The following is a 12,992-nucleotide window of genomic DNA, read 5'->3' on the forward strand; positions in this document are numbered from 1 at the left end:
GGTACTTGTAAGTGGATCAAAGCTTCAATTGGGTTTGGGTTTTTTTTAGGTTGCTTTTTTTTTTGTGGGGGAAGGGAAGGGAGGATAACATTAAAAGTGTTCCCTAGAAGAAAAGTATTTTAAGAAGTCAGTAAGGCTAGCTGCAAGATATTATAGTTTTCAAATAGTTTAAGCTCAAAAATGTTTAAGAAATACCTACACTTAAGAAATTGATTCAGAAGACCAAACCACAGAGCCCAAGCTCCCTGCAAGAGTAAATGATGTCTCCAAAAGTCCAATTCAAAATACGTAAGTTAAATGCCTGAAGTAGTTAACAGAAGACAGAACTATAGCACCCCCCACTTCTATTTTCCAAAACTGTATGCTACCAACACACAAAACCTTAAAGCTTGTTGTTTGTATTATGCCTGATTCTACTTCTACCAAGTTCAGTGGGAATTCTCAAGTTTTCCTCATTTAAGTTTCAATAAGGAAGACGCACTTAAGTGTTCTCAACACACAATCTTACAATTAGAAATACAGAAAAAATAGTCACACCCCTTAATTAGAATACTTTGCCGTGTTCACACTAATAATATTGAATAGTAAGGCCCCAGCATCAACCTACAATATCTTAAAAATAAAAGGGAAAGCACAGTCAATTTTTGAATATTGCATTATGTCATTCCCTTCACTTAATGATTCTGTTTACACAATGCATGGACAAACACGAAATAAACATCTTCCCCAAGCAAACTATCCTGGTCTGTAGCTAGGAGAGAATACAACTACACATTCACTTGAACAGAGTATATGGCATAGATAATTTCCTACTCAAAGTTGCAGATCACCACTGCTGGTTTAGGTTAGTGACCAGGCAAATATACTACTTAAAGAGCAAAATCATTAATAAAATAGCTGCTAATTAAGTTTGTATAACATTACAGTAGCAAGACACCTGAAAATTACCTCCTCTTTCAAATACTCCCCAATCCAGAGAAATCAAAGTTTAACAAAGTTTTCAGTTGTTTAGAGGACTGCAATACAATCCTGACTGCAACTATGCAAGCAAAAATGGCATTTTATTCTTCACACAGTTCTGTACATACAGAGAAGGTAAAGCTACAAATCAGAACATTCAAAGTGACTTCATGTCCTTATTACTACAGCTCAATTTTAAGAGAAAACTGTAGGATCTCTAAACTGAATCTTAATTTGGCATCAGTGTATTAAGACACTTTGAACTGTTAATCATTTTCCAGAAAACAGATTGTTACATACCTCAACAAATTATTTAAAAGATAATTAAGTGTTGGGATTATCACCCCAGCTAACAGAGTATAAATTGCCACAGAATCATAGAATCATTTAAGTTGGAAAAGACCCTTAAGATCATGGAGTCCAACCATAAACCATGATAACATACATGATAAAATATAATTTAAATCTCTACTTCCTATAGACCAGTTTAAACAGGTATACAAGAGAAGGTACTATCCCACACAGAAGTACACAGTAGCAAAAAATAAAAATCCTTAGACTCCGACAGAAGCAACGTTTTTAATTCTGTATTACTACATCTGAACTTAAAGCCATATACTTGATAAAGGTAATAGAAAACCTCATCCCACAAAAAAAATTCACAGCAAAACTTAGAATCCTAAAAGGAACATATGAACCCAAACATACCCAATTTTACCTTCATTTTTCTCTCTGCGAGGGTAACAGGACAGCTGGATTTGTACTTTCCATCCCCTCCCTGCCCCCACAACTCAGAAATGGCTTGTGTGAACAGTTTTCTAACATAAATCTACTTAGTTAAGAATGAACCAGAAAATTTCATTGTTTATCTTCAAGAATATTTGAGAACTAGGGACAAATTTGGCTGAACCATACCTAGTTTGTGATGCCAAAAAGATTCAAATGAAGGCTCCAATCCTGCAAGTGGATCTGTGTAAATAGTTGACAGGGCATACAAGCAGCTTCACATAAATAAATGATCATAAATAAATAATGATCATTGCTTTGAGGTGTTTCTGCATTTATTTTGAAACAAACTTGGCACTATTTGCATTTCTAAGTGTCTTCTATTATACTGACAATCCATTTCTGCAGGTTAGTTCAGTTCTAACAATAAAATACAAAATTATCAGCCATTTAACTGAAAGCATCGACAGTTACACAACTTCTGAAAAGCATGCTATCATTTTTTGTCAGGTGGCTACATTAAATTCAACTATGACATGAAGTTAATTAGTACCTAAAAGCGAGTAAAATTTTAATGTTTTCCACAGTTTTAAACAGAGTACAATAATGTTTAAATGGAACATTATTTCCTGTTCTATACCACTACACAACCCTACTCTGTATTTGTATTTTTAACTCTCAAATTTTCAACAGCCCAAATATCTTTATGCTGGTGTAACTGTAGTACCACAGCTATAGTTTATGTTCTGTCAGCATTTCCTTTATAAACTACATTCTTCAAGTTTGTTCCTTGGCCATAAAAATTCACAACAGGTTGAAACTTTGTGTAGCAATTCCTATACTACTAAATAAATTTTAAGGAGTGTACTTCAATATATTTCATTATTTTGTTTAAATTTTCTTCAATTACTTTTAGAGGACAGTAAAGTAAGAGTTAAAACCCAGCATTTTTAACATCAAGGTTTTTTGACCTGAAGGCACAGACCATCGATAGTTACAAGAATAAAATGGGTTCGATATACTTTTTGGTCTAGATCTTGTATTATTTACCATCTACAAGACGCATAGAGGAATAATTTGATTTATTAACTGAATGTAGACACAGAAATAGACACAGAATACAAATGCTACTCATTTCAACACTAAACCTAGCAGCTTGTTTCCAAGATTTAACACTTCAGCTGCTTTAAGTCTCAAATACGAAAGATTGTTCTATACAACACAGAGTACTGTTTGCCAAGATGTAGGAATCTGCGCATTCAAAACACAGTCCCAATCCAGAAAGAGCACTGGTGTATTTCAGTTACAATGGGAAATATACACAAGGTTTCAGGATCATGTAAATTTTATAGTCAAGTTACAAATCTGAAAAAAGTTTCTTAAATGGAAACACTGACACAACCTTCACTATAGTATTGCAAACAGTAACGCTATTTTATAAATCTTAAACAATGTTTTTTAAAGTAGGTGTGGAATTGATTATTTTAACAAGGGATCAACAATAAATATAATACCCACAATTTCAAATTTCAAGCAGACGTCCACTTGGTTGATTTGATCAGGCATTTACTTATTTATTTAAACAAGTAGTCAAATTTTAAGGAACTACTTTTCCCATATTATTCTGCACTACCTTTCCTTCACCTAGCTTGGAGAATATTATAATTGCCTGTTGGGAAGTTTGTTACAGAGGCTTCCTAAGATAAGAAAATTCCACTAGTAAAGCTTTTTTTTTTTAATAAACAATGATGTGTTTACAGCTTTAGAATTTTACAATCAAGTGCAGTGGATGTTTTTCCACCTGCATAAGGAAAGAGACTTTGAACTAAGAATCTCTCCTCATCTGAAAATTCCAGCAAAGTTCTTATGACTGGTTAAGGGAAATGGTAGCAGTCCATTCAAATCAAAATTTTAGGACCAAAGTACAACTGACTGTCAGCTTTATGCTACATCTCTCTGTCTCTAGAGATCTGTAGTGAGAATTTGCCCTTGACTAATGGTCCTGCCAATTTCAAGCCCTGACTGTACACGTATTCTCTAACTGGAATCAGTGGCTACAAAGCGGCCAGCGTATCGTTAGTCACAATACAACAGTAAGGTTGTGAACATACCTGAGCAATGTTCAAGGTCTAGAGCATTGGAGGATGGGCAGGACAAGACAGGACAGAACAAAAATAAAGGAAGAAAAAAAGAAAAGACAAAACAGTGACTATGAGGCCAGCCTCAAGGATCCCCAAGTCAGACTAAGCCCTCCCATTCTAAGGTATAAAAAGAAAAAATGTAACAAAACAAACCTCAGCTTTTCACTATTCTAGTACTATAACATGCCAATATAACAGAGTACAACAATGCTTTAAAAATAATGAACAATAACCGTGTTTATTGTTCAAGCCAGTAGTCTCCTACTGTCTGTCAAAGGTGTACTTGAGGCTGGCCTTATAGGAAAAAAAAGCAATGCAAAAAAAAAATCATATTTTAAATCTCTACTTTTCAATTTAACATTCGTAAAGCAATATACAAATGATAGGAACAACAGCGTCCAATTAACCTAATATGATTGCATAAAAAATGAAAATTAAAAAAAAAAAATATTCACTCTCTGGACCTAAACTGTTTTGCTTAGTTAGCTATAGCAAAGAAAAGAGAAAAAGAATAGTGCAGATTCTATGCAGAATTAAATCATGTGTTACAGCACAGTACAGTACCTGCTTATTCAGACCTAGCATATTGCAGACCATATCCCTTGAATACGGTTGTTCCAGCACATATCTCAACAAAGCAGTCTGAGGTTCAAACAGATCCTTGGGGGGAAAAGAAAAGCAATCACATACAAAGGTACGTTGCCTCAAGATTATGTTTAATGCTGAATTTACATTTAACTGAGTTAAACAACGCATGAATTAATGTTTAATTTCTGCAGGTATGTATTATCTGGCAAATATTTTTGCTCTCTGATACCCAAAAAAAAGGAGGAAATAATCACAGCTTTTAAGAAGTGACAGATTTTATGGGGACCAAGTAGTAAAACATTCTTCAACCAATAAAAGGATGGCACATTTTTTGAAACAGCCTTGAAATACTGGAAGACTGTCAAGAACTCAAAGGAATCCAGGTAAGAGAACTGAGGAAACACACATCCAAGATCCATAAAAATCATGAGTAGCATGAAGAAAGCAGATATGGAAAAATTGCTCACTGCATCTTCAAATACCAGAATCACTTTAAAGAAAAATGTTATCTGAAGCTAGGTTCAAAACAAACAGAAGGAGCTGATTCCTCATGCAACATGAAGTTGAAAGGTTGAACTCCTTGTCAAAGGGATGTTGAGCACGCTAAAAGCTTACACAGGCCCAAGAGGAGACTGAACAAATATTTGGAAGAGGAAGGTTTACTAAATATACAGAAACCAAATCTGTCTTAGGAAAGACCCAAAAGGGTAATGGCTGTAGAGTATGAACACTATATATGTAATTAGACATACTATCTTTATATCCTTCCTTCGACACCTAGGATACAGGGAACGGGAAGCTGTACAACATGGATTTTTGTCCTGGTCCTTTACAGTTATAAAATTCTTTCAGTATACCACTATTTCACACTCAGAGTTTTAAGTAAGCTAACTTAACTGTAAAATTAGCTTTGATATGGAATAACAAAGCACACAGAAAAGAAGAAATACTTTCCTGTTCTCTTTCATCTTCCCACTGCTAAACTAATTTTCCAATTAATTCTTTGCTCTCACTTGCTCTCTCACATACACACACCCACAAAGCACATCAAACATCTCATGTTCTCCAGCATCCCAGGCAGCAGTTATACCACACACTAAAGGTCCTCCACATATAGCCTGAAATCACTGAAATACATAACACGGTGAAAATATCTACATCTTCAATGTCAGCCCAACTGGAACAATTCAATATTCACAGTTGATATTATTTTTCACCCTAACGATATAAAACCTTTATATTTATTGAATATAACATGTTTAAGAAGCTTAATAAGGCTTACCTTATCATATGGTAAGAGACCTTTCAAAGGAAAACGAAGGGTTGTAGGATCCAACTTCCATGAGTTACACATGGCACCCGAGTTATTTACCACAGGAAGAAGACTACAGCGACCTACATGCAATGAAACATAAGCTCTAAAACAGTGACACTGGCCTATTGTTTAATCATTCCAATGCAAAAACTGGCCTCAGCCGCTTTTATGCCCTCCTTAAATTTCCACTGTTTAAAGTTTTTATCTTTCTAACTATTTTTTAACTCATAAAATATTTAAGGAGTAAAACCTGCACTTAATCAGACTGGGTACCCTGAAAACAGAAGTATTTGCAAATATTAATCTAAACCCGCCCTTTTAGTTACCAGAAGACTGTTCCATTGCTATTGCTTGACCTAAGGATTACATTTTGGTACACTGACCCTTTCCACAATGAAAATGGTATTACTAATCTAAGTATATAACCCAGTCTTTTGATTTTTGTTCATTCACCCTGTACGACAAACTGTGGGCGGGACTTTGTTCAGTTAACTAGTCAAACACAAGTGTCTGTACTCCAATTATAGTCAATAGAGATCTTCAATTCAGTCAGCGTAGGCCAAAATGATTCAGCTGATCACACATGAAGAGGTTTTGTAGGGTAAATTTAGACGTGTTAATAGTGTAGATTAGACACTTGGGATTTATTTCAGTTGCTTAAACAAAGCACACCTGTATATCAGCATCTAAATTTAGGTACTCCAACTTTGACCTAAATCTCACTGTCAGTTCAAATTCCATGAGCTCTGCTGTCCAAACTGGCCATATTATTATCAAATAGAACAAGAAGTAAATAAATATTTCTTTCCTTCTTTCAACCATATCTATACAAGTCATTTGCACATAAAAGATTGTAAAAATTTGTGTGTGATCCCTGCAAGTCATAAGCACAAAAGCTACGCCACACTTTCAGTAGAAGAGTAACTCCATGCTTCTGAAACACAAAATACTTTGGAGCATTACAGATGAATTTACATTCTTAGTCTCTGCACTGAAGAAGCTCAGCTGCAACAAACCTTGCTCAGACCTAAGAAATAACGCAGCTGTTACTAAGCTACTTAATTCTCAAAGCAAACAGAAGACATTTTTATCTTTTTGAAGAAAGATGCAACAGGCATCACAATTAAACCAGACAAATTTTAATCTTCAGATTTCTATCAATAAATAAAGGCAAGTTTTTCTCTCGCGGAAAAAGAGCCAGTACTCATCTGAGCTAGGAAATGTTCACACAGAAGCCTACAACAACTGGGATACAGCTGAGCAGCTACAAAAGCTCCAATGAAAGCTGAAGTCAGAAAACTCTCCGTGACCAACACACCAGTGGATCTGTATCAACTCAAAATCCTTCAGCATAGCAAACCTATTGTTTTCTTAACGTCTGCTGTAGTTAGAACTTATATGGCCATGCAACAAGTAGTACACTTCCACCACTAGATTGTAGCAAAAAATTATTTTGATCTCACTGACATGAATTTTTCCCTTCAAAGCAAAAGCTGAAGAAGTTTGAGAACAAACTGATAAGAGTAATAATACTACATAAACATAAGCTCGGAATAATTTTGCCTAAATGAATATATGCCCCAAAAGGTTATAAGAAACAAAACAGTTCAGAATAAATTAATTTATTTTTAAGTCATTCATGAAGTCATTCTTACCACAAATGGAATTTATTCTTGCTGTAGGTCTGAAGGTATCCACAAAATCAGATACTAAATTACCTAGTAACTGAGTGAGAAGAGGAGAAAAAAAAAATTAAAGTTAAGGGTTTAAGTTCCAGATACTGATAAAGAATATATAAGACTTAAATTTAGTTCACACATTTTAATATAATACACAGGAATCTACTAAAGTAACTTGTTTCCTACACATTTCAACAAGTCAGAAAAATCATCCAGAACCTAAAACCACATAAGGAAAAACATGACCTTATAAAGATGGGCCAGGAAGCACTCTTTTCAGTTTGCACTCAAATAAGAGTTTATGTAATAACTGTTTCTCCTGTGCATACTATACTACTTCAGTGCACAGCATTTAGTAACAGATGATTAAAGAGAAACTTTAGAATTTCTGTTCATAACAAACCTCTGTTTGCCTCTGAATAAAAATTCCACAAAGACAAAGGACCGAGATTAGTAAACTCTGGTTTAAATTTTGGCTTAAATGAAGCCAGTAACAGTTTTCCCACTAATTCAAGGGTGTCGGGATTTTATCCTTTTCCTGACACTAGTTATTTTAACAGAATACAAAATTAAAAACTGGATCAACATTACATTCTTTTTGGAAACAATGACCATTTACATTGCACCAGAGCCCCAAACATTTTTGCATAACTGAATTTAAACAAAAAGAAAACACTGGTCAGCTATTCAAAGCGATTTTTCTTATCTTGAAGCTGTAGAGAAAGCACAAACTGGTAGGTAAGGATGACCTGCATTTCCAAAGGTATTCAACAAAACCCACTCAGTGCTTCAGGAGTTTTGGACATCAGGCTATATGTCAAAACTATGTAATCAATTTCATGCAAGAGCACAGGAAGCTGCTGCTTCAATCACACCAAGCCTGTATCTTAATTTACATGCCTAAACATAGAGCTTACTGTTGAACAGAAGATTTTAAATCTCCATTTAAACTTTGTTTTAAAAAGATAAAAGTAATTTTGTTTTGTGTGGAACAAAACTCCGGATTACATGATTCATATCATTATCATTGATGATCATATCATTACCCAATGGGAAAGTTTTCCTTCAGGATACAGTTTTCTGATCTCTGTAACTGCAAAGTAGGCAGGTAACAAACAAGCATTTCTTTCCAAAATGTAGGCTACCACCTACAAATAAAAAAATACATTAGTGTAAAAGACTTTGGAAAAGTTAAACAAAGGTGTAGTCTGTCTACTGGTCTGAGGTAGTCCGTGAAAATAGATAAAATTAAAATACTTTTTCTTAAGTTGTATTCTGATAGTACTGCATTAACTTAAAACCCATTTTAAATTGCACAAGTGTAAGTTGGACTGTTTAAGCCCAAGTAAAACTATGCTTCTGTGTCTGCCTACAAAGTATTGAAAACAACTATTATTTTTATTCACTAGGAAAAGAATAAAGAAATTAATCTGAAATACTAGGGCCTGAGCAGTAAGGCCCTGAACCAAAGTTGACCTCTAGAAGAACCCCACAACCTAACAATATACCTAATATGTATAATATTGATCACATATGCAATGTATAACCTTATGAATATATGCCAATTTATAAAAGCTTTTGTTGTAACCCTTATAGAGAATTGCTGTAACGCTTGCTGTAAGATAATAGTTGTGTAACAGTAGCCCCACTTGCCAAAGAGAGATAAACCTATCTCAAACCTTCAAACAGACCTCTACGTGACAGAAGGTAGCAGTGTGGTGACGGGCTTTGTTTAGAGACGCATAATCAAAGATAACCAGTTACCTCTACTTCTTTTTTTCGGGCTCTGGCCAAGCGCGGGAAAAAGTTAACAGGGAAAAAAAAACTACACCAGATGTTTTTTGCAGCTTAAGATAGAAAGTTGTTTATTTAACTGTATAAAAGTGGGGACCGTTTGCAGGGAAATTTGTAAGCCTCATCTATACAGTGGATGCATTGTATAGAGATTTCCTAATTGTCAGGAAGGACTCTCCAAATCCTTTGCTTTAAACAGGCTCCCCAGCGACTGCGGATCTGGATGGTGGTAACATATTAATAGGGCAATTGGTGATGTATCTTTCTTAATCACTATCGCTAACTCTATGTAGCAATGATTCGGTGCATTTATGCTTGCTATAGTAGTTCCCTTATTATTTTGCTGCTTTACCTTATCTTGCTTTAATTCATTTTCACTGTATTATTTTCCTCATTATTTTATTACTTCAAACATAAGTAAAAATAAGTTTACTTTTTTTTTTTAATTTGGTGCCTGTGTCCTTTGTGCTAATCCTGTCAAGTGGCAAAACATAATCTCAATATTGTATCTCATACATCTTCCATTAGGCAAGTCAAACACTGGGTCTGACTCTCCTGTTAGGGATATTAGTGCTTATCTACAGTATCCCCCAAAAGCTCTTGGTTTACTGTATAAAATGCAATTACAGCAAAGAATTAGCGCACAAAGAGTAAGTCTTTGCTTTTGAACTGTCACAACTCTCAAAGAGAGCCATCCCAGCTATCAGAAACTCAGTAATAACAGCAGAATGAGCCTTATCTTCCTCTATGGTGACAACATACAAAATCCAGACAGTTACCTCTCTTGCTGCTAAAAGCTGCTGTACAACAGCTGAACTCACAGTGTTTGGAATTGTTAAGATTTTCTCTAGGATCACTTTCAAGAGATCACGCACACCCTAAAAGAAAGCACACAAAATTATCATTCCCAGACATTCTTTATTTCTGGCAGAAAGATTACACAATCAATACAGTCAGACAATATTTTGACAGACAAATTAGTTGTTTGTTGCTAAGTGTCAGAAGACACATTGCTACTGAGAATGTGAATATTAATGACATTAAACTCCTTACAGAACTTCTCAATCTCAGGATACCCCAGTTGAGAAAATAACCGTTGAAATTTTGATGTGCATCTAGAGACATCCATCTCACAATGACTTGTGCAAGTTGACCAAAGAACAATGCTGTATTTTATGGTTTTTGCTCTAACACACTCGCCAGTGCTGGTGAGGTGATTCTCTGCAAGACATGCATGGTTCCTACTCCTCCTGTTAAGAGCTGTACCCCGCCAAAGACTCAGCTTTCAGGATCTTTTCCTACGTAGCAACAGGGGTCAGAGCAGATGACAGAACTTCAGTCTTAATGCTTGATAGTATTTCCTTCCCATGTGTACCACTTCTGCAACTGCAATTTAGCTTTTAAACGAAAGAAGGATGAAAGATGACTGTGTAACAGAGAAAACGGCAGGAAGAGTTACATCCTTCATACAGAATTATCTATTAAGGTAAAGCTCAACTATGAAGATGCATTAGAAGTGGCCTCACTGAATTTATTTTTTTTCATAATCAAAGCAGACTTTGAGACATTGGATGTCTCTGACACAAACTCATAAAAACAAAGCCTGAAAATAACATGTATTAGCACAAAGAAAGGAATAGGTGGAAGATACCTTGTAGTCTACACCTCCAATAATCTTCCGGACCAATTTAAATGTTAATGCCCACAACTGTGTCCTTTCCCATTCAAGTGTATCGGAGTTTATCAGAGATTCACAAACCATCCTAGCAGAAGGATACAATACAAGAATGAATGACAGGTAATAAGTACGTGTTCTCCAGCAATAATTTTACAACATCATTGTAAAATACCCTCCAATATTACAACTTCCATGTATCCTTTTTATCAATTCACTCCGACATAGCCTACCTGGGTGGCAAAAGTCCAGTTTCTACTGCCATTGCTAAACAGTCATAAAGAAATGAAATTCTTTTAGGACTGTGTTGGCTATGAATGAATCTTACAATCCACTGGACACACTGTTCATGGGATTCCTGAAAAAGCAGTAAAGAGAAGAAAGAAAGTATTTACAGGTAGTGAAACAAACTGTAAAATTCATATAGTATCCTACCATAAAGAAATGAAACTAACAGAAGAACAGAATTGTGAGTGGCAAAAGTTATCCAGTCGTCCAACATACAGTTTTACCTACAAGTCTTTCGATCTTACTTTGAAGAAATCCAGTTGTCCAACTGAAGTGAACAGAACTGTTCTATATTACTTTCTTTTTCACAGTTACAATCAAATTCAGTAAAAACAAAGACGACCAGCTCTCCAATAACAGAAGACTACCTAAAGGTATCTAACTTTTGGAAGGTAGTTTTTGAATATAAACATCTATTTTCTTATCTTTTTTCCTACTAATTCACTTCTAACAGAAATCCTGTAATAAACTACCTTTTTTTGTTTATTTCTTTACTGTCATACTGGCATTTGCTTATCTTTGTTTGCACTTCACACCAACCTCTACTGAACAATTATATAACATTATAAATGTCAAAACTAGTCTTTTTTCTTGCAAAGTCTTCTTATATTCCTTCCAGTATCATATCTGAAACCTGATTCTGAATATGACTGGACACAGACCTTAAAGCTCAACTGTTTGGCTACTAGACAAGTTATCATTATATTAAAAAGTACACAAAGTACACGTAAGCAACAAATTAAATGTTAACCTGGGAAAGACTGCTCCAGAACTGTCTAAAAGCACCCAGGCAGCTGATCAGTTTGGTTCTCTCATCTTCAGGAGTGTCCATAAACATTCTAATACAAATAAGAACATTAGTTATTACAGTGCCCAATGAGAGAGCACAAGTAGAAAAATACATTGAGACAGAAAGTCTTGCACAAATAAACTAATATTATACTCACCCAGGAAAAGCTTCTTCAATTACTTCTGTTTTCTGTAAGAGAAAAACCCTGAGTGAGCCACTGTGAAAAGTTTTTGTATGATTATCACCCCACCAGGACGAAGGACAAAAGAATATGTCATACCATTATAGGACTGTATCAGAAAAAAAGATGTATTTCTTCTGCTACACTAGACTCTTTCCGGTTGAGATTGCTTTGTTTTCATATAAACAACATACCTTGCGGATCTAGATTAAGGCTCTTTGTTTTTTTTCTAAATACCTAGAGATTCTGTAATTGCTTGTCTCTTTTCAAACTTTGAAAAAAGTTACATTTTTGAATCCCATTAAATTTTTGTCCCACTTACGTTCCATGCCACTTAGTTACACAAATCAACTGTATAGTTACTTTCTCATTTGAGTTCAGATCCATTGCTTTTTTAAATACCACTGAATGACTATATGGTCTTGTACTAGGTGAAAGACTACATATGAACATCCAATCTATCTCCTCTAAAACATTCTTTTTTTTTCCTTCCTTTTGTTTTTTTAAATCCATTTTGTTCAAAGGCTTCTACATCATTATCATAATAAATCGGCAAAGACATTCTGGAAAACACTACCCTACAAATTTTTACCTTGTCTAAGAATTTCATATTATACTCAAACATGATCTATAACTAGCCACTATGAACTTTCATTTTTATATTGTAAAAGTAAGAGCATGTAATAAAATAATCTTTCTGGTGATCCTTTTCAATCATACAGCCTAGAACTGTCTCTCATTGCTACTTATAGCTTTCTCAAGAAGCAAAAGAGAAACTGATATTCATCTGTTCTGCATAGAAACTTAGGTAAGCTGTCCACCAAGTTGGTAACAGCAGCAGTGAAAGTAATAACT

The 12,992-nt window shown here is 34.9% G+C and overlaps 1 protein-coding gene across 2 annotated transcripts in view; it reads right to left on the bottom strand.

Annotated features, from left to right (window-relative positions):
• MED23 (mediator complex subunit 23) overlaps positions 1-12,139 on the bottom strand; it is a 38,447-nt gene extending 26,308 nt beyond the window's left edge. The window contains exons 1-10 of one of the 2 annotated variants that reach the window (XM_010077576.1): positions 12,114-12,139; positions 11,918-12,005; positions 11,112-11,236; positions 10,855-10,966; positions 9,983-10,081; positions 8,456-8,557; positions 7,386-7,455; positions 5,698-5,810; positions 4,392-4,487; positions 3,798-3,815 (exon numbers count right to left, since the gene is read on the bottom strand). In XM_010077576.1, coding sequence (XP_010075878.1) covers positions 3,798-3,815; positions 4,392-4,487; positions 5,698-5,810; positions 7,386-7,455; positions 8,456-8,557; positions 9,983-10,081; positions 10,855-10,966; positions 11,112-11,236; positions 11,918-12,004 — 822 coding nt within the window. In that variant the 5' untranslated portion in view covers position 12,005; positions 12,114-12,139. The remainder of the gene's footprint in view (positions 1-3,797; positions 3,816-4,391; positions 4,488-5,697; positions 5,811-7,385; positions 7,456-8,455; positions 8,558-9,982; positions 10,082-10,854; positions 10,967-11,111; positions 11,237-11,917; positions 12,006-12,113) is intronic. The other variant, XM_010077577.1, reaches the window with a different exon arrangement.
• Positions 12,140-12,992: the final 853 nt, after the last annotated feature.

Source organism: Pterocles gutturalis, unplaced genomic scaffold, assembly GCF_000699245.1.
Source record: "Pterocles gutturalis isolate BGI_N339 unplaced genomic scaffold, ASM69924v1 scaffold1923, whole genome shotgun sequence".
Taxonomy (NCBI): Eukaryota; Metazoa; Chordata; class Aves; order Pterocliformes; family Pteroclidae; genus Pterocles; species Pterocles gutturalis.